Source organism: Poeciliopsis prolifica, unplaced genomic scaffold (assembly GCF_027474105.1).
Source record: "Poeciliopsis prolifica strain line A6 unplaced genomic scaffold, Auburn_PproV2 SCAFFOLD017, whole genome shotgun sequence".
NCBI classification, from domain to species: domain Eukaryota; kingdom Metazoa; phylum Chordata; class Actinopteri; order Cyprinodontiformes; family Poeciliidae; genus Poeciliopsis; species Poeciliopsis prolifica.
Window position 1 is genome coordinate 7,039,402 of NW_026562392.1, and position 18,880 is coordinate 7,058,281.

General features: G+C 39.6%; 1 protein-coding gene across 1 annotated transcript in view; it reads left to right on the plus strand.

The window, feature by feature from the left end:
* Positions 1–3,888: 3,888 nt before the first annotated feature.
* LOC129367500 (exostosin-1b-like) overlaps positions 3,889–18,880 on the plus strand; it is a 34,477-nt gene continuing 19,485 nt past the window's right edge. Inside the window, exon 1 of the mRNA XM_055042006.1 lies at positions 3,889–5,761. Within this exon, the coding sequence (XP_054897981.1) occupies positions 4,809–5,761 (953 nt within the window). The 5' untranslated portion in view covers positions 3,889–4,808. The remainder of the gene's footprint in view (positions 5,762–18,880) is intronic.

An 18,880-nucleotide genomic window follows, 5' to 3' on the forward strand; every position in this document is an offset into this window, starting at 1 on the left:
CACTGTGGTTCACTGGAGTCTCAAAGCATTGGAAATGGCTTTGTAATGGTTCCCAGTGACTCTGTTTCTCATCTTCTGCTGAATTTCTTTAGATCGGTGCCTAATGTGTTCCATCTCAGGTCATTTTTATTCTACTTTATGAAACTTCATGCTGTCAGGAAGGTTCATTTTTAGTGATCTCTTGATCAAGTAGTAATGGAATCTGGATGTGGGCGGTGAAACTTGACCAAAACAATGTTCCCAATCGCAGTTAATTCATACATGTAATAATATTTTCACACATAAGTCGGTTGTTTGTTGTTTTTTTTTTCCTTCTGATAAATGAAAACTGCCTTCTATTTGTTCGATCTGACACCTTCAGTTGTTACAAATAAAAGAAGAAAAAAAAAAGAGAAGAATAAATCTCAAATGGTTATTCACTGCATTGTTTTTTGACATGAATAATGAGGTCAGGGCGAACAAGTTCAACTTTTTAGGATCTTTGGAGAACATTACAGCTGTTTTACATCCCCATAAATAAAATACACTCCACTTCCACCATAAAGGAGCGTGCGCCTACGTTTAGTTTCTCTTCAGGCAATCTAAACATAAATCAAGCCCTGCAAAGCCTGCAAAGAGAAGCGAGAAAAGCAGTAGACAGGTTTTCACCCCACCTCTGCCAGATGTCAAGACACTTCCCACACAGAGTTACGGGGCTAACAAGTGATTTCAAGACAAACAGCAGAGGCTGATTGTGGTAATGCTTTAATATCGGATTCGATCAAGCAGCAGATGTCTTTTTATTGCAAGTCATTACTGCTGTCACACTTATTAGCATATAAATGGTTTCTGGGCCTACGGAGACCTAAAAGTTGTTGCACATGTAATTGAACCTGATCTCTGCTCTGTGATTGAGATGTTCCAACACACTCATGCATACATTATCGTGCACACAAAGGTAGTGAGTATTTTACCTGCACACACACACACGCACAAAACCACACACACATCTACTAAGGCATGCTACTCTGTTTTACTGATTTGTAGAGATTCCTACATACATCTACATCACAGAATAGCACCTGGCCCAAACTCTTGCCTGAGTCGTTCTTGAAATCTTCCTCTGAAAATACAATCATGGAGCACTTTTCTCCCATGGCAGCTTGAAAATGATTGTTCACTGACTGAGGTTAAGACATTTTCAAATAAAAATTAGTTTAAAAAATTCAGTATGTGAAGGAATGCCTGCCAATACGTGCAACATATGATGCGTCTACTTACCCGGAGTCAGGGGTGCTCCATACAAATGTAAGGCACACTTTTTAAATTATTTGGAGAAAATGATGGAAACCACGTTTCCCCTTCACTTCACTGACAAGCACTGCTGACGAAACGCAGTGTGTGGTTGTAACGCAACAGATTTTGAAAAACACATCACAGGTGCGATCGAGCTTATGAATTTTGAAACATGCTGAGCTGCATAAATTCAAGAGGTATAAATACTGTTTCAAGGTACTGTTTGTGTTTCCTGGAATTTGTTATTATAAATCAGACTATGAACAAGAACGCCTCCAAATGAACCAATACCCTAAAGCCTTAAAAATTCTCCTTGTGAAAAGGTATTTATTTACTTATTTTTTTGTAATATTCCTTTCCCTGTTACAGAATCTTAGATTAATAAACACATTTTTTTCCCCTCCCCGTGTGATGAAAATGACATGGACGTGCAGAATATTTCCAGAATAGTCATGCAGCTTCGAGACACAGATATTTGCCACATGCAGCCTTCATTTCACTTTTCATCTTGACATGCTCAGAAGTGATTTATGCATGTTAGTGTCAACACAGATGGATATTGCTCCTCTCCAAGGCTTCCTCTGAGAGTTGAGGGGGGGACCTTAAATTATCGCATCCAAGGCTGTGCTCAACATGAAAGAGGGAGCACACATGTGTATTGCTTTTTACACAGTAGGATGTGTATGCGTGCGCATGTGTGTAGATGTGTGTGTGTGTGTGTGTTGTGTGTGTGTGTGTGTGTGTGTGTGTGTGTCTGTGCCATCTCGCATGGGGCTGGAATGTTAATAACCAGCCTGCAAATAGTGAACTCCGAAAGCATTAGAAGGGGAAAATAAATTTCAATTCAGCTGCTTAGCTTGGCATGTCACCTTCGGGTGTCACCGGTAAACACTGCTCTGACCCGGGTGCCTTCAAATTAGATATTGGCATCGTGGCAAAGTGTTACACAGTGGGAGCGCTGCTCTGGCTCAGTCCCACCCCCCACTGTTCTGAATCTGGCCAGAGCTCATCACCGCAAAAACAATGCATCAGCAGGGGAACTGCATCTCCACAGTCTCATTAGGCAGCAGATGACGGTCGGACAAAACAAATCTCCACGGTTTTTACCCATTTGTATTCATCTGGTATCTAGTTGACTGTCAGTTGTTGTTTTTTTTTCCTCATTTGTCCTCATTCATCTATTTTTTATTATTTTCTTTTTAATCTAGTTACCGCATCCAAAAATAATTTTCTGATTCCGTCAATGAAAGAGCTCAGAACAAAAGCAACATTCATCTACATAACGGGACGTGAGGAGTATTCATTTATTCAGTTATCAAACAGAGGGGATGAAAGGGGGAGACGCAGGGGTAAGACGACGAAGAACAGACGAAGGGGTGGTGGAAAGCTTGCGTGGATTGAGAGATGGAGAGAGGACAAACCAACAAAGAAGAAGGCAGTAGGCCGCAGAGGTGACCATCACTTACCTCACACTCTTTCATCAGTGGGGCCGTGGATTACCAAAGGAGCCTGGATGGTTAACGTGCAGCTCACAAAGAATGCAGGTGCTCTTTACAAGCTTCCACTAAACCACTTGGGACATCAGACCACAGCAGTCGAGAAACAACGTCAGGGTCTGGGTGGACCTCCCAGTAAAGAACCAGCCAATTCATATCAGCAGGGCTGGACTATCATGCTGGATTTTTATTGTTATTTTCACATACAAGCAAATATTCAGACTTGACATTCAAATGAAGTGTGTTTTGAAGGATGCTTTGGGAGGATGAACGAAAGCATAAGGATCCTCCATGTACAGTGGAAAAATCTCAGATGCAAAGGAATGCAGGGGAGAATGTCTGGGTTTCAGAAATAATTGAGACATTTGAGTTGAGCCATCAGTTAAATGATAATGATGACAATGCAGCAAAAAAAGCTAGTCCATCATAGAAAATGTTTTTTTTTTCCACAAATATTTTTACAAGATACACAAAAATATTAGGAATACCCTCATAAGTCACCCGATTTATAAGTGAAGACCACCTATAAATAACAAAGAGATTTCATTCAAATGGACAAAAGAAATAACAATAACTGTGCTCACCTTACTTTGATGACACTCTTCATTTAACACATGTTAACAGCTAAACGTCTCATCATATTGAAAGTACCAACATTTTGTCACACGACTTTAGTGCAGATGTACAGCTAGAGCTCAATAAATTGGACAAACATTTATTACGCGTTTAAATAGCACCTAGCCTCCATGAGGAGTGTGGCCATGCCTGCAGATGGGCATTCAAATCATAAAATCTTCCCCTTGATTAGGTAAGCAATACACATACACTTTCTCTACTAAATCTACTATCAAAATGAACAGAAATAGAAAACACGTGAAATATATCGTTCTCTGTGTAATTAAATAGTAATAAATATTTTCATTTTGGATCAAAACTGCTGAAATAATTTAACTCTTGCGTACAGGTACCCACTTACCTGTTTGAAAGTGAAGGCGTGTGGTGGAAGCCCCGCCCGCCTGGGGATGTGACGGCGGCCAATGGGAAGGCACCGTGCGCCGTGGAGGAACGTCATCTAATGGCCACTGGTGGTCACAGTAGTGGGACGGCCCAGCCGTGGCGAGCTGCTTGGCTCGTCTTGTTCGCCGCACGACTGTTTGTGAGTGTATGAGTCGCCACTTGAGCACTTTACATGACTGGAAAAATTGAAGTAGATGCTAATTTACCGGCGTCGAGGCAGAAGACACGTTTCCCGTCCGAGGAAAGAGGTTGTTTTTATTGCGGAAGGAGACAGATTTTGGTTTTGCTGCCTTTTCTTCCAGCCAGCGGTAGAGATCTCTGATGCCGAGCTAACAAGCTAACTAGAACTGTTTTCACAGACAAGCTAGTGTAGATAGCTTGCTAACAAGCTAGCGAACGTCGGCTTTAGAAATGTATTGTCTCGGTTTATCTGTTGTAATGCTGGAACCAGCTTTAGAGGCACCATATGAACAAACCGGCGTAATATCTCCTGCGGTATTTTAAATGTTTTAAAGCTCCTGTACTAGTTTGGTTTATAATCTCCAGTGAAACCTTAAGACAATAGTTAACTGTCTGGGCAACAAGTCTAGCTCACAATGCTGCTTTAACTCAATATGTTCTCGTATTTCATATTGTCAGTTAATATCCGGATAAGACAGAAACTGTAGCTCGTGGCAAAATAACCCTTGAGGCTCCGCGAAGGTGGCGTTACACAAAGAAAAGTAAAGCGCGACTTAGGATGTCCAGATTTTAGTCCCTCGGGAGAGCTGTTGTCATTTCATCAGCAGCATCACGACCGACGAGGAAGACGAGGTGGATGGACATTAAAAATCGCCCACATGCGTTGGATCAGCTCCCGGACTTGTGAAAGGCAACTGAAGCGGGAGGAGGGAGACGAAAGCTCGCAGCCCTTGCAGCCCGGGGGAAGATGGCGGAGCGCTCCCACAGGAGGTGGTGAGACCCAAACTTCGCAACTTGTCGGATTCGCAGAGTCGCACCTTATTTCTGATCGCCGGACACATGCAGGCCAAAAAACGATACTTAATCCTGTTCTCCGCCGGCGCTTGTCTCATTCTGTTGTTGTGTTTCGGGGGCACACAAGTCCCGCTGTCCGGTCGGGGTCCCGGCCGGCGTGATGACCGCAGCCTGGCCGGTTATCACCCCGGGGCGCGGTGGCGGCGCCTCCAGGGACACCTACAGTCTTTCAGCACCTTTGAGGAGGATCGGAGCGATGACCTCGGCGAACACATATCTCCTAGGCAAAAGAGGGACACCAACTCATTCCTGTACACTGGAAAACGATGCAGAATGGAGTCCTGCTTTGATTTCTCTCTGTGTGAGAGGAACGGATTTAAGGTTTACGTGTATCCGCAGCAGAAAGGAGAAAAGATCTCGGAGAGCTACCAAAACATTCTGACCTCCATCGAGGGCTCCAGGCTCTACACGCCAGACCCAGCACTGGCCTGCCTGTTTGTCCTGAGCTTGGACACTCTGGATCGGGACCAGCTTTCACCTCAGTATGTGCACAACCTGAAGGCGAAAATCCAAAGCCTTCCTCTCTGGAACGAGGGCAAAAACCACATAATCTTCAATTTATATTCCGGCACATGGCCAGATTACACAGAAGATCTCGGCTTTGACATTGGCTTTGCAATGCTGGCCAAAGCCAGCATAAGCACAGAAAACTTCAGGCCTGAATTTGATGTTTCTATCCCCCTGTTTTCGAAGGAACACCCCAGGACAGGTGGAGAGAGGGGCTATTTGAGGCATAATACGATCCCCCCTTACAGGAAGTATGTGCTTGTTTTTAAGGGCAAGAGATACCTGACTGGAATAGGGTCAGACACAAGGAATGCTTTGTACCATGTGCATAACTCGCAGGACGTGGTCCTCCTCACCACCTGTAAGCATGGGAAGGACTGGCAGAAGCACAAGGATGCACGCTGTGATAAGGACAACGCAGAGTACGACAAGTGAGTACTTTTCTGTCATTAAGTTTTCAGATGATTTTTATTCACCTCCTCTTACTATCTCATTTGGTCTAGAAATAGTTAGCTTGCTGTTCATGAAGGGGTTTGACTTGGGGCGGACAATATGGACTTAGAATTTTGTCTCAATACTTTGTGGTACTGTTGTAGTAATGATACAGTATGTGATTTTTAAAAATACATTTATTACTATGTTTTTTCCAGTTAACTGTGTGCCTGTCACGGCACAGCATTCATAGCACCACAGACACAAATATTGTTGGAAAACTTTCCTATTTGAAATGGCCTTAATCAAGACACCACTTATTTAAAGAAAGTATGATTTATATCGGTAAGCTGCACACACTAACTGGATTTAATCATGTTGCCAAATTTACTAATATTTATTGATGCCTTCATGAAATAAACTGTGGAAAAAATAGCAAAAATAAAATTTCCAATGGCACTGCCAGTTTTTTGTCAATATGTCATCAATAAGTGACATTTATCTTGATGATAAACTGATCAAAAATGATAAATGAATCAAAAGTCTTCATAATAAACAGTACTATAAATTCCCACCCCTGGTTTGACTTAATTTCTTTGCAATAACTAATATTGTAAATGAACTAAAGTCCTTAAAAGTATAAGCTAAAAAAATAGCAAACATATGTGGTTTATTAATGTGCCCATAATTATTTTTCTGTATAATTTAGATTGCTTGAGACTGTCTTTTAGTTTTTTCTTATAAGAAATATAACACGGACTAGAAATGTCCTAAAGATACTGTCCTGCCACAAGGGTTTGTTGTTTATTCAGTTCTCCAATATTTGCTGACATCATTTACTCATTTATGGACCTTTAATGCAGGCCTGTGAGGCACTGATGAGAAAAGTTAATGTCAGCCAGAGGCACTGCAGTATTACAGTCATACAGTCAACGTGTCCATCTGTTTACTCAGCCATTGATAAGTCTGCTTCTGTGTCCTCCGTATCCTGGCATCCCCATTATCTTTGTCATTTCCTGTACAAATATTCTATTGTTAGAGATTTTATTGAGTTTTTACTAATTTGTTACTTGCCTGTTCTGGTAATGCACAAGTGACTGCTTTAAATTAGCTTTTTTAGACCAATATAATCCTATGAGTTTGCAGGATTGTTGTCTTTATTAAGAGAATGGTCCATAAAACAGAAATGCAGCTCTGTAGTCATTTCCCGGTGTCAGCCAGGTCATTTTCTGAGCTCAAATCTGATGAACAAACTCTGTGATCCGGCTTTGGACAGTGGGATTTCAGTTTTTGTCGGCCAGGGCTGTGCCATGTTTTTACTGGTGGTGTTTGATTGGAGATCTTTGGACTGGATTAGCGGTGACAAAGCTCTGGTGCCAGTGAGGGGAAGCCACTCTGGCTTCTGTTTGCTCAATCATTTCCCAGAGAAGCCCAATCGCATTAGGCAGGAATGCACTGGCTCTGACCAGTGTCCTGTTTGATCCCAACTTGTAATGAATTGTCTTTTGACTTTATGCTGTATTTTTATGTTTTGCTTGATACCAGTGCCCTTTAATTGCAGTGTTCAGACAGGAAATGGGTAGACACAGAAGGGGAGAGCAACAAATACCAAGATTTATTTATTTATTTTTAATTTTCATTACTTTGTCCCTACCAATGGTTTCTGTGCTTATAAAACATAAAGTATCTCATCTGTGTATCAGTGCGTGAGGACTAATTGCTCCTGCTGAGTGACCAGATAAGGATGTTATGTAGAAATATTATCTATAACTCAGATGATAATTCATTTTATTAAGAAGCATCGGGGAGCAATTAAGATACGAATTTCTAATGTGTGACAATCCAGCTTAATTGCATTGTTTAGCCAGAGTAAGTGCTTCTTACTCAGTGTGCCTTCCAGAAGGCACACTGGCTGTGTTTCACTTTGATTCCCAATGCGATGTTACATCTTTGAAATGTATTAAGTTGTTTATATTATGCTTTCTTTCTGCCAGTGCTTCATCTTTAAAATGACAAAATTCACACAGACTGATCGCCATGAGTATGCTCGATGTTTAAACTTTAAAGTGTATAAATGGCATTTTGACAAACACACCAGCAGTGTACTGAATCCTGACTTTAAAGTAAAAACCTATTTGCCATCTCTTCAAACTGCTCCATCTGAACTCTGTTTTGACAGTGTCATGTGTTCATGTTTTCTGAATGCCCAAACTCTGCAAATGCGACTATTGGATATTGCCAAGCTTTGCTTATATCGACTTACATTCTTTGGACCTTTGATACCAATGTTGGAACTGGTGGTTCTCTTGTCGGGTGACCTCTACCTCAGATTGTCCAGACCACATGACGTACGGTGTCATTGATTATTTAACAGCAACTTGAATGAACCGCAGTTCTGCATCTAGCGTTACAAGAAATGGCCGATGCAAACGTATGGATTTGAAGTTGAAGTCAGGCAGGGAATCTTACGTCATAGCTAGAGCTGCAGCTGTTGCCCGTTTTTATTAATGGGATACTTTTGGAGAGTATCCCATAGTATCCAATACTACTTTATTAATCAAGTAATTGAATAAATGTGTAGAACTAAAAAAACAGGTTCCCAACTAGTTTTTTTTTTCCCCGACTTGAACCTGCAAAGAGCTTTGTCTCACCTTTTCTGCATCACACACATCCCAGCCCACCAACTCTTTCCTGATAATTTTCTTTGTAGTGTTTGTCGTGCGTGACTGCAACAATGTGGTCGACGATACTTTATTATGTTTTTGACATAATCAAACATGAGACCGTTATTTTGAGTTGGAATATAGAAGGCCACTGACGTATGATTGTTTTCTAAAAACATGCCAGCATTGTTAAAACTGGTCCGAATCTCCACTCCACTTGCTGCGTGTTGAAAAAATAAATCGTTGCATTTGAGGCGACCACTGACGGATTCTCATTTAGTGTATTTCCATCTTACTTTATTAATAATTTAGGGTTTGACATCCTACTTTTGCTTCAATAATAAACACCAGTTTGGAGTGTTTATATTTGATATTGTGCTGTTATGCTAAACTTAGGTATGACACATTTTTCTCTAAATTAGTCATTAAACATTTGGCACTTGTAAGAAAAAAAAACAAATTTTAGTGTAATGCTATATTTGAACAGATTTAGATCAGAGTTCCTGTGTCCTAGTCTTACTTTAAGCGGAGATCACATGTAGAACAACCTAAATCTGTATCATGTTTCTTTCCCACCATTTTATTCATTTATTTTTCTCTGTGAAGGTTTTGGGTTGTAACAGAGTTGCTGCGGCCTGTTATACGGCCCTTTGGGCCCGACAGTGCAGTCTGGCATCTAACTGGGTGGAAGTAATTGTTTCTGTGCCTGGCTGTGGTCTTTTGTGCAACTAATCCCTCTTATCCTCTCACAGTGCAAAAAAAGGAAGTTATGATAGAGTCAATGTAAGCCCTCACAATAATTACCATGTCAAATCCATGTCAGTTTTCAATCAAGACTTCAATGCATCATAGATTGACTGGCTGTTACCACATAAAGATACCACACAGTGCTCCCCACACTGCTTTAAGTGATCTGGGAATTATTTTATTCTTTGCTATTCATTGCAATTAAGTTACCAGCAGTTGAAGTACAAAGTTCAATATGATTTGTGCAAACCTATTAAGACCCTGATCTACCTGTTTACATCTCTGCCAGCATCTCTTGCGAAGGGCTAGTCAACAATTTCCTTCCCTCATCTCCGTGTACTTGTTTGTATATTTTTACTTTGCCTCTGTGCACAAGCCAATTATGCTGCTGGAAGAAAAAAGGAGAGAGATTGCTGGGAGATTCAGCAGGAGGCAGATCATATGCAATTTTAACCTCAGACTGAAAGCCCTCTCACAGCTTGTTTCCAATTAGGAGGCACTACCAAGTGCAAGAGCATGAATGGGATAAAGTAAAAGATTGGGAGTAGAGAGGTTGGGGGGTAGCTAAGTCTCAGAAGACTGAGACGCAAGTGGATGTTGGGGAGGAAAATGGAAGCACAAAGGAAACAAGCCCTCTCAGAAGTGACGAGATAGATTGAAAATAAAAGGCAGAAAAGAGGGAAAACACATGGCCATCTATTCAGCCATACGAGGTAAGTGCAATAGCTGGCAGGCTGCTGACGTTAGTCTGCTAGGTGTATTTATAGCCTTGGAGGATTTTTAATCCTCAGTATTGGCCAAAGCCCCTGGCATAGGGCTGTTGGCCAACCTGATGCAGGCTTTACAAGCTGGGGGAAAATGATAATCCATGGGGGAGGGTAGCTGATCTAAGTTCCTGCACATGAACTATATCTGACTTTTTTCCCATTAATCTTATCTATATTTCCAACACATTGGATCAGCAGGGTTTTTTTCCCCCTTTTTTTTTTAAATTTGTTCCAGTCTCTTCAGCCAATAAGATCATCTTCTAAATTCTTGTTTTTTCCAGTGTAACCTATGCAGTGTTTTGTCAGATTAGTTCTAAAATGACCCCTTCACTCAACAGCCTTTAATTATTACTTTAGCTTGGCCCTTCCAGCAACTGTCCTCTATATCTTTGCTATGTTTTCAATAACCCCACCAGCTGCCTCTTCTACGTACAGCTAAATGATACAGCGTGCAGAGTAGACGTCTGGTAAACCACAAAACCACTCCACACAGACCAGACCTTTGTTTTTAATAAACCTATATTGGTGTGCTGCCCAGCCCCTGGAATGATCAGTACTGTAGATACTTGTACTGTTTGCATTTTACTGGGGATACACTTTTCCTGCGACCCTTTGTGGAAATCAATAGTAAGAATATTGTTTGGATCTTGGAAGAAATTTTCAAAAATCATTTTGTAGAACTGGTATTATTAACCCAGTTGTTTGAAGTGTTGTTAATAATTAAGAGACGCCAATTTAAGTGGCTGCTGAAGTGCATGACCACCTGGATTGTCTTCACTAGAGACGAGAGCAAAGTACAGTGCAAAACAGTGGAGATATTTAAAACAAGAAGTGCTTTGCAACTTCTCAATAAAAGCTACTACTAAAGCTTCCTATTAGCTCTTATGTTTTTAAATTTATTTGCTTTAAAACTGGATGTATGCAGTTTTCGCGATAGTCTGGTTTGTCTCTTTAAACTATTGCTGGCTTGTCGGATTTCTTGGATTAAAGGTATTAGTGGGTGAGGGACTGCTTGTTACTCGGCAAGTCGGTCAGTGTGGTTTACTGGGGGGCCTGTCTGTAATTTGCTTGTGAGATCATTTGTGAGATTATTTATCTTTAACTTTCTTAATCTCTTGTACAGGGAATGGTTTCTTTTTTTTCCAAGGCAGAACTCTATAGTTTAGAGGATGTAAAACGGCGTTTATCTCTGTACTTTTCATGCCGAGAAGATATAAGACCGTCAAATTCAAAGACGGCAGCCATGCCAACATTGTTTGAAAATAAGCAGGTTGATGTGTGGCTAATTTGGTAAACACAGGTTTCCTAAAACTGGTGCACAAGGTACTGTGGTCTGCCTCAGTTTCATGATGATGTGAGTGAAGGAATTGGCTGATGTGTTGATAATAAAATTGGCAAACATCCCAAAGTAAAATGCCTTTGGCTTCATTAATGAGGGGCTCAAAATGATAGATTTATCAATATTTCATAGCTTTCTCGACCTTCATTATGAGAAGTGCTGCAAGTGGAGCCTTTCAGGTCAAAGATGTAGTTTAATGGTGCTGACTCATCAGCGAATCATTGAAGATGTGCTTAGCTGGCCATGTACGATGAAGTGTGTTGTGAGTGCTACATGCAGAACCGAGGAGCGGCTCGAAGGCAAAGCTTATAGGATTGTAATCCCTCAGTTGCCATGGTGGAGGAGATAGCACAGAGATAAAACTTGGTGCTACGAAAGTTGATGTCAGTTAGTTTTTAGTTACTATCTCTGTTCATTGTCAAAAATAGTTGGAAAACCTATATTGGTGTGTCTCACTGTTCTGCCTTGGAAACTGTACCAGGCAGTCAGAAATAAGCAGCCACTCTGTTAGTAGCTCTTGGCTGAGTTGTGGTTTTAAATCCTCGGATAAAACCAGCACACAAATATATCCACACACAGATTTGGTATCTTTTGCTGTCCTCCTTGTGCAGCACTTTGTCAGATAAGGGCTTTATCCAACACAGTGTGAGGAAGGTAATCTCCAGCAAAAATGATCACCTTGAATATATTGTGGTCTGATGTCTTCATTTGTCCTTCACTGATTCAGTTTTCACCTAAACTTCACGTCTAGCTTTATCTCTAGGGAAAAAAACCAAACTATCTCCATCACTGAATGGTGCTAGTTTGCTGTGACTCACGCAGTTTATAGCGATTCAGGCTGCTTGCATGAGCATGCAGCAGTCGTGACAATAGATTTCATTATCGATTGATAAAATCTAGTTCCAGGTCAGTGTCTGTATAATATAAAGGCATTCAGCTACCCTATGGAGTTATGTTGTACTGTGTACAATCTTCAAACCCTGCGCTTGTCTGGCACATTGAGTTTATGGAGGATGTGCAGTGGATATGCTGGGTGAGACATGTGCTACTGCATTGGATGACATCAATAAGCCTGTAATATATCTGAAAATGGAGATCATGTTCCGTAGATGTTTTTTATGACTATTTGTAGGAATGTAAGGTTGTAGTAGTAACACTAACAAGAGTCCCATGTGTTTATTAATGCCCTGCTTTTGAAGCGTCTTCTGACTTCAAACCTCAATATTTAGCGTGTATGTCGGCACAGTAAACCGCCCACATCTGACTAGCTACCAAGGAATATTGTGCCACAATGGTTATCCATTTATATTGATGCATTGAAACAGACTGAGTCAGAGAAAGAAAGGCACATTTTGACTGCGTTGGGAAACACAGGTTTCCTAAAACTGGTGCACAAGGTACTGTGGGTTGAAAGTTGGTCGGATGTTTTATGGAACTGGCAATGTTTTAATGGGTTAAAAAATCGATTGATTTCTTTATAATTTTGAGGCAGTGTCTGCTAAGCAGTCATTTTGAGAGGCGTTTGTTGTGCTTTGTGTGTGAACTAAACTAAACAAGAGTGAATAAATATATTCAGAATTTAGAGAATGTCTTCAATAATCAAACCTATTCCTGAGAAAACTACTTGTTTTTTATCTTTCATAAAGTAAAACTAAGAGTAAAAAGCCTTCTGATGCCTTGATACTGGAAACTGATTTGTTGTGTACATTCTTAATCATTAAAACCTATAAATATTAAGTCTTGCTGATTAAGAAAGACCTGTATCACTATATTGACAATAAAATCACTGACTCTCATTCTGATGTCTCCTTGTATGGTCGTTTTCAGCTTTTTGATTAATAATTTTAAAAGTTTCTGAAGTGGCTACATCAGCAAAAAAAAATTAAACTTTCCCCATATGGTGTTAATATTTTTAAAGAGTTTTTATAACACACCCAACACATCCTCTCCTCTCCCTTCTTATCTTCTATATTGAAGAGCGTTGCCAACATATTATCAAAGTGCCACCGATTTCTGCTAGCTCCTGCAATTTGTTCACATTGTATGGGAAAGCGGCAGCATTTTTCACTTTATCTATCATCATCTGTGCAGCCTCCACCCTGTAATCTCGCTTTCTGCCACTGAAGCAGTTGGGCTTCCCTCTCTGTGGTCTCGTAATTGCGCAGTAATAATCTTTCCCTCTTGAGAGTTACAAGACTGTGTTTACACTTCATTTTTGGCAGCTCGACTTGGCAAGACACTAATTTACACTTTCTGCAGCAAAATGAAGCTCCTCTTTGGATTACTTTTGCTGCCATGCCCCAGTATTAGAGGCATCAGAGTTATCAATGGGTTCGACGGGCTTCTCAAAATGTTCTTTTGTATTTGTGATGTTTTTTTATGTTGTTTTTTATGTCTATAGAAAATTTGGTGCACACCCCTTTTTTTAGAAGTGAAACTTCCCTGAAAGGTTAAACTAATTTTCTTTTCCATATATTGACAGATGAAAGCTGAAATAATTTAAGCTAAATAGCCTTATGTTCTATGTCTGAGTCTCACATAATCATCTAGTTTCTATTTTTTTAATGGTACAATTCTATGCTTTTTTTTTTTTTTAAGTTAGCTTTAGGGCTGAAACAATTCCTCGAGAGATTCGAGCACCTCAATTATTAAAATTCCTCGAGGAAAATGTTTCTGCCTTGAAGCTTCGTTAAATTATATTTTATTATTTAGCGCATCGTGTTCCGGCCGGATTATTATTTGCGTTGCACAGCGCTCCCACTTCCGCCTGAGTTGTTGACAAAAGCTTAGCGTTGGCAGCATAACGTCCAGTTTTCAAGTTCAGCCTGAGAGGATTTTATTGATTGATGATACTGTTTGGGTCTTTGACAAGTTAATTTTCTAAACTACAGGAAAGTTATTGTTAGGGAAGCTCAACTGTGAAAAATTTTACTGATGTTGAAATGCGGTAGTACTACTGCGGTTATGTTAGATTTACCAATGTTTTACTTTCTTTTTTTTATCCGATGACTCGATTAATTGTAAGAATAATCAATGGCTTACTTGATTACTGAAATATTTGTTTACAACAGCCCTAGTCAGCATTCTGCGAAGCTAGAGTGATGTGTGTTACACAGCTTGAGTGCAGGCTAGCTAATCTAGACAGCAAAATAAATGGCTCATATCAGCTGTTTTCATGTCACTCACCAAAACTATTGTGGAAATCTGCACTCTTTCATTGAGGGGAGAAAAAATCTTTCCTAGAACCAGTCACATTTGTTAACATACAAATATAAAATCAATGCCAACGCATTCTATGTTGCATATTTTCCAAAAAATAATCACAAAATGTTACAAAGGAAAGTTAATCCAAAGAAATCTCATCCCCTGCAGCTCGGCATTAGCTTTATTCACGTCCCTACAATGAGTATCAGATCAGACGCAGCCTGCAGGTTTGATGCTGCGTTGATAGCAGACTCGGCTGATAACGTTCCATCGTCTGATCCGAGATGGGTCCGTCTCCCCGACCATCCTTTTTGTCTTGGTTGCTGTTTTCATTAGAGGAGGAAGACGGTCTCTCTGGAGGCTGACTGGAATGAGATTTTCTGATCAATGAACAAAAGAAAAACTAATTAGAAGCTGTCCACACATCAATGTGTTGCTGTTTATGGTTAGAAATACATTTCACTTTTTTCTTTCTCTCCATCTCTGCTGATAAATTTTCAAATGTTTCACATGAATCTATCGATATGTTATTTCTTCTGTTTTCCTATCATGTCGTTGATATTCTCGTTGCCTTTATGCTTTGTCACTCTTTGTTCATTTTTTCTTTGCATCCGGCTCCTTTTCTCCTGTCTCTTCCATTATACATGTAGGACATTCCTTTTTCTGTGTGGCTTCCCTCTGTCACTGAATGTAAATTTTTCATTACGGACCGTTTATTTCTTGCTCCATCCATCCAACCTCTGAGCTCTATGAAACGTGACCCGGACAGATGCGTTTCTGCACTTGTAAATAACCTCTGGACTTTGCCCGTTAGGTTCCATTCAGACATAAACTTGTGCGATATTTAGAAAGACTTCACAATCAGGGTTATTTCCCCTCAACCCCTTCTGTCATTCCCAAATTCATGTTAAGTTTCAACCTTTTATGTACCTCCCTTTAGCAATTGTGTAAAACTGATTGATTAGTTGTGCAATATCTCTGGAGAAATTGTTTGAGGCCTTGTCGGGGGAAAAGACTTCTCTTTTCTGATTTTTAGAGGGAGTTTAAAATGGATGGAGATTTGAAAGTAAAGAGATAAAAGACTCAAAGAACAATATATTCCAGTGAATTAACCTGAGGTTAGGGTAATGTGGTTCTGATGTAGACCCTGACTGTGTGTTGATAAATGTTTTATGAAGCTCTCTTTGAACTCATTAACCACAGGGAGATGAGTAAGTCCAAGGTACCTTGAGGAAATGAGTAAAGTTTTTTTTACTAAAGCTATTTTGGTAGTACCCTGCTCTTCTGATTTGACTCTGGGTAATGCCTTTTCAACCTCTTAGGAGTAATTGAAAAAGTTTAAGAATATCAGAATTTAAACGTCAAAAAGGACCCATTTTCTAAACACGACACCTTAGATTTATATTTGGGTTGAAGTGGTCCTTAAAACTGACAAAGCATTGAAACTAACTGCTGTCCGGATCTCTACACAAAAAAAATGTAAAATCTACAAGAGTCACAGTTTTTAAGATTGTTTAAACAAAAAATATTACTGACATATTATACCAAATTCCAAAATCAGAAACCAGTTGCAGCATTTTTGTTTCATGATTTATGGAACCAAAAGATTACAACTTCAAAGTTAACATTTTCTGCTTGAAATGCCCTCAATGTCTTAAAAACTATAGAATTTTTTTTTAAAATTTGCTTCTGGAAAAGTATGTTTTCCAATGGAGAAATGAGTCGGAACTTTTTATAGGTTCATCAACATGATTCACTGTTTTCTTTAAGCCATAGCTGTTCTGCCATACAATTCGAATAATGAAGTCATTTTATAAAATGCCAGAGAAAAAAAAATCCCATAGCTGCAGGTGAAACAGCCATGATTAAGTACACCATTAAGACAAAATAGTAGAGTGAACCTCATTACGATGGCCTTATTCATTAATCTGTGATATGCCACCTTCAGGCTACAGACTATTTTAAGCATCATAGCAGCCACAGTCATTCTTACTGTTAAAGATTATATGTTCCCATGTCTAAAACAAGAAGCTTTCAACTGTATTGCATTGCCAGACCTCGTCTCCCAGTGTAATTTGAATCCTGACATCAACTGAGCTTCCTATAGAAGGAATCCAGGACTCTGCAAGCCCTGTAAAACCATGACTCGTGTATCACATTTCCACATTTTTCAGGAATCGCTGCCCACAGTTACCTGATGCTCTTTCTGATTTTGAAAGACCAGACCAAACCAGAACGTAGATCTTTCTATTTGCTAGCACTAGCTTTCAAAAATAGTCTTGTGGTTACTTGTAAATTAAAAAAGTGCTCAAATTTGTTTGAAAAGGAAGTACAGGTTTTATCTCAGTTTGTTGGATTTGGATTCTGGCTCCAACAGCTACATCAATGGGGATTCTTGAATAATTTAAGTTGCTCTGATGCAGGCTTGGACCAAAATAAAGCTCTATCCGTGTGTTTGAGTTGTGACATTCTCACCAGAGATGCCTCCCGGCTTTTCTTAACTTGGATCCAGTGTACATTTCTCAGCTGCTGCTTTCCCCTTCCTTCCCTTCCTAATCTGTTGACGCTCACTTTCACTTGGTGGCTTTTAGCCTGAAATTCCTCTGCCTTAAGCTTGTGTTCCTGGCAACAGCCTATCAATGTAGCGCAACTGTGACAGTAAAGAGGGAGCATAAAATTAAATGTGAAGTAACTCTGAAATAATAGGGGGAAGGAGAGAGAGGAAGCTTGTTTTAGAGCTGCTGGAATTTTCCTATCGGGAACTAAGTTCGTCTTGGAAAGTTATTCGTTTACGATTTATGAGAGTTGTCATTTTAAATACGTGTGCTGTTCTTCATTTGTACATTGTGTACAACTTCAAGAAATTGACATGTTGAACTAACGTCGAGTAAGATACAAAAAAAAGGCTAAATCGTACTAGCGTCCTGTAACTATTACACATCTGACAAGTGGAATGAAAGTAATTTTGCAAAAAAGAAAAGCTGGGTTTGGAGGATCAGAGCTGTGGACATGTGGCTGTTGCAAAAATGATTCTCATTTGTTCCTGATTATATTCAAATATGTAGCAGATTGAGTGATTATTAAGTGAATTGAAATGATCAGGACTTGCCTGGGATGCACAAATAGATTTGAGGGGCATAAATCGCCAACACATTTTAACTGTATTCCTTACTTTTCGCATTTCTGAAACTCATCACAGGCCAGGAGATAATTACCAATGTTGTTGTGGTTAATATGGTGCTCTTTCCAACCTATTTTTATTTCTATATTTGAGTAAAAATGTCACCATAGATAAAAGTTAGTGATATCTGTTGCTTCTTTGCTTTTCAATAGGTATTTTAATGGTGATTAAAAGCGGTGCACCGATCAGAAAATGTTGGGCTAATCTCTGATTTAAAAGAAAAAAAAAGATTTTTAAACTTTGCGTTGCCAAGTCTGATTTCTTTTAGAGGGAGGATATAGAAATCTATCAGAACAGCATTGAAAATATTTATGGTCTTCTTGTTGTGAGCGATCAAATATTTATATTGGAGCCAGAAACAACATGCTGTTGGTGTAAAGCAATTTTTTACTACGGTTGTGGAACAGATGCTACAGATTTCAGTGTTTGAGATGCCTTTCTGCATTAAGACAAAGAAAAGTAAATTATTAGGCAAACTTTCTTACTGCAGACTGAAGCAGTAATTTCACCATTTGATTCAGAAGCGTTTGATGAGTCCACAGGGTTGCTTTTGACAGCATCAGACATCCCAATTCTTTGTTTGATGCCATTTTAAACTTCATACCGAAATGGTTATCTTTTTTTTTTCTTCCTTCATTGATGGCCTCCACACTGAAGAGTGTGCACAGCAGTGCATTTGTAAGCATGTTTGATGATTAAAAAATGTTCACATCTTACAGTTTATGTTTGCTTGGTTTCTAAACTGAGCTAATCAAAAAAACAGTTTATTTGAACAAAGACAAATTTGTGATTTAATCATTTCGAGTTATTTTCTCATATTTAAAGGAAGTCGCAGGTATTCCAACATCGGCTTCACTTTTAACACCAAGATTTCATCCATCTCAACCCTGGAGCTCATTAAAAGTGGCAGTGCCTCTTTGGTTAACACTTCCCTCTCAGTTTTTGGGTTACATATGTTATATGTGATCCTTTGCACAGATCATAGAAGACCAACACTGTTCCTCTGAGTCTCCTCCAATGGACAAAGTGAGCCACGCATTTGCTTTTTCACACTATCCATCCTTGTTGCTAGGATACTGCTTGATGATTATTTTTTTTTCTCTCTTCTTGACCCGGCTCATTTTGTTGTTCCTTCCTTTTTGAATCTTGATGCTTTTTCTGTATCGAAAGCCATTTGCTTCTGTTGATGAATGACTAGTCTAGTATAAGTTCCTCAG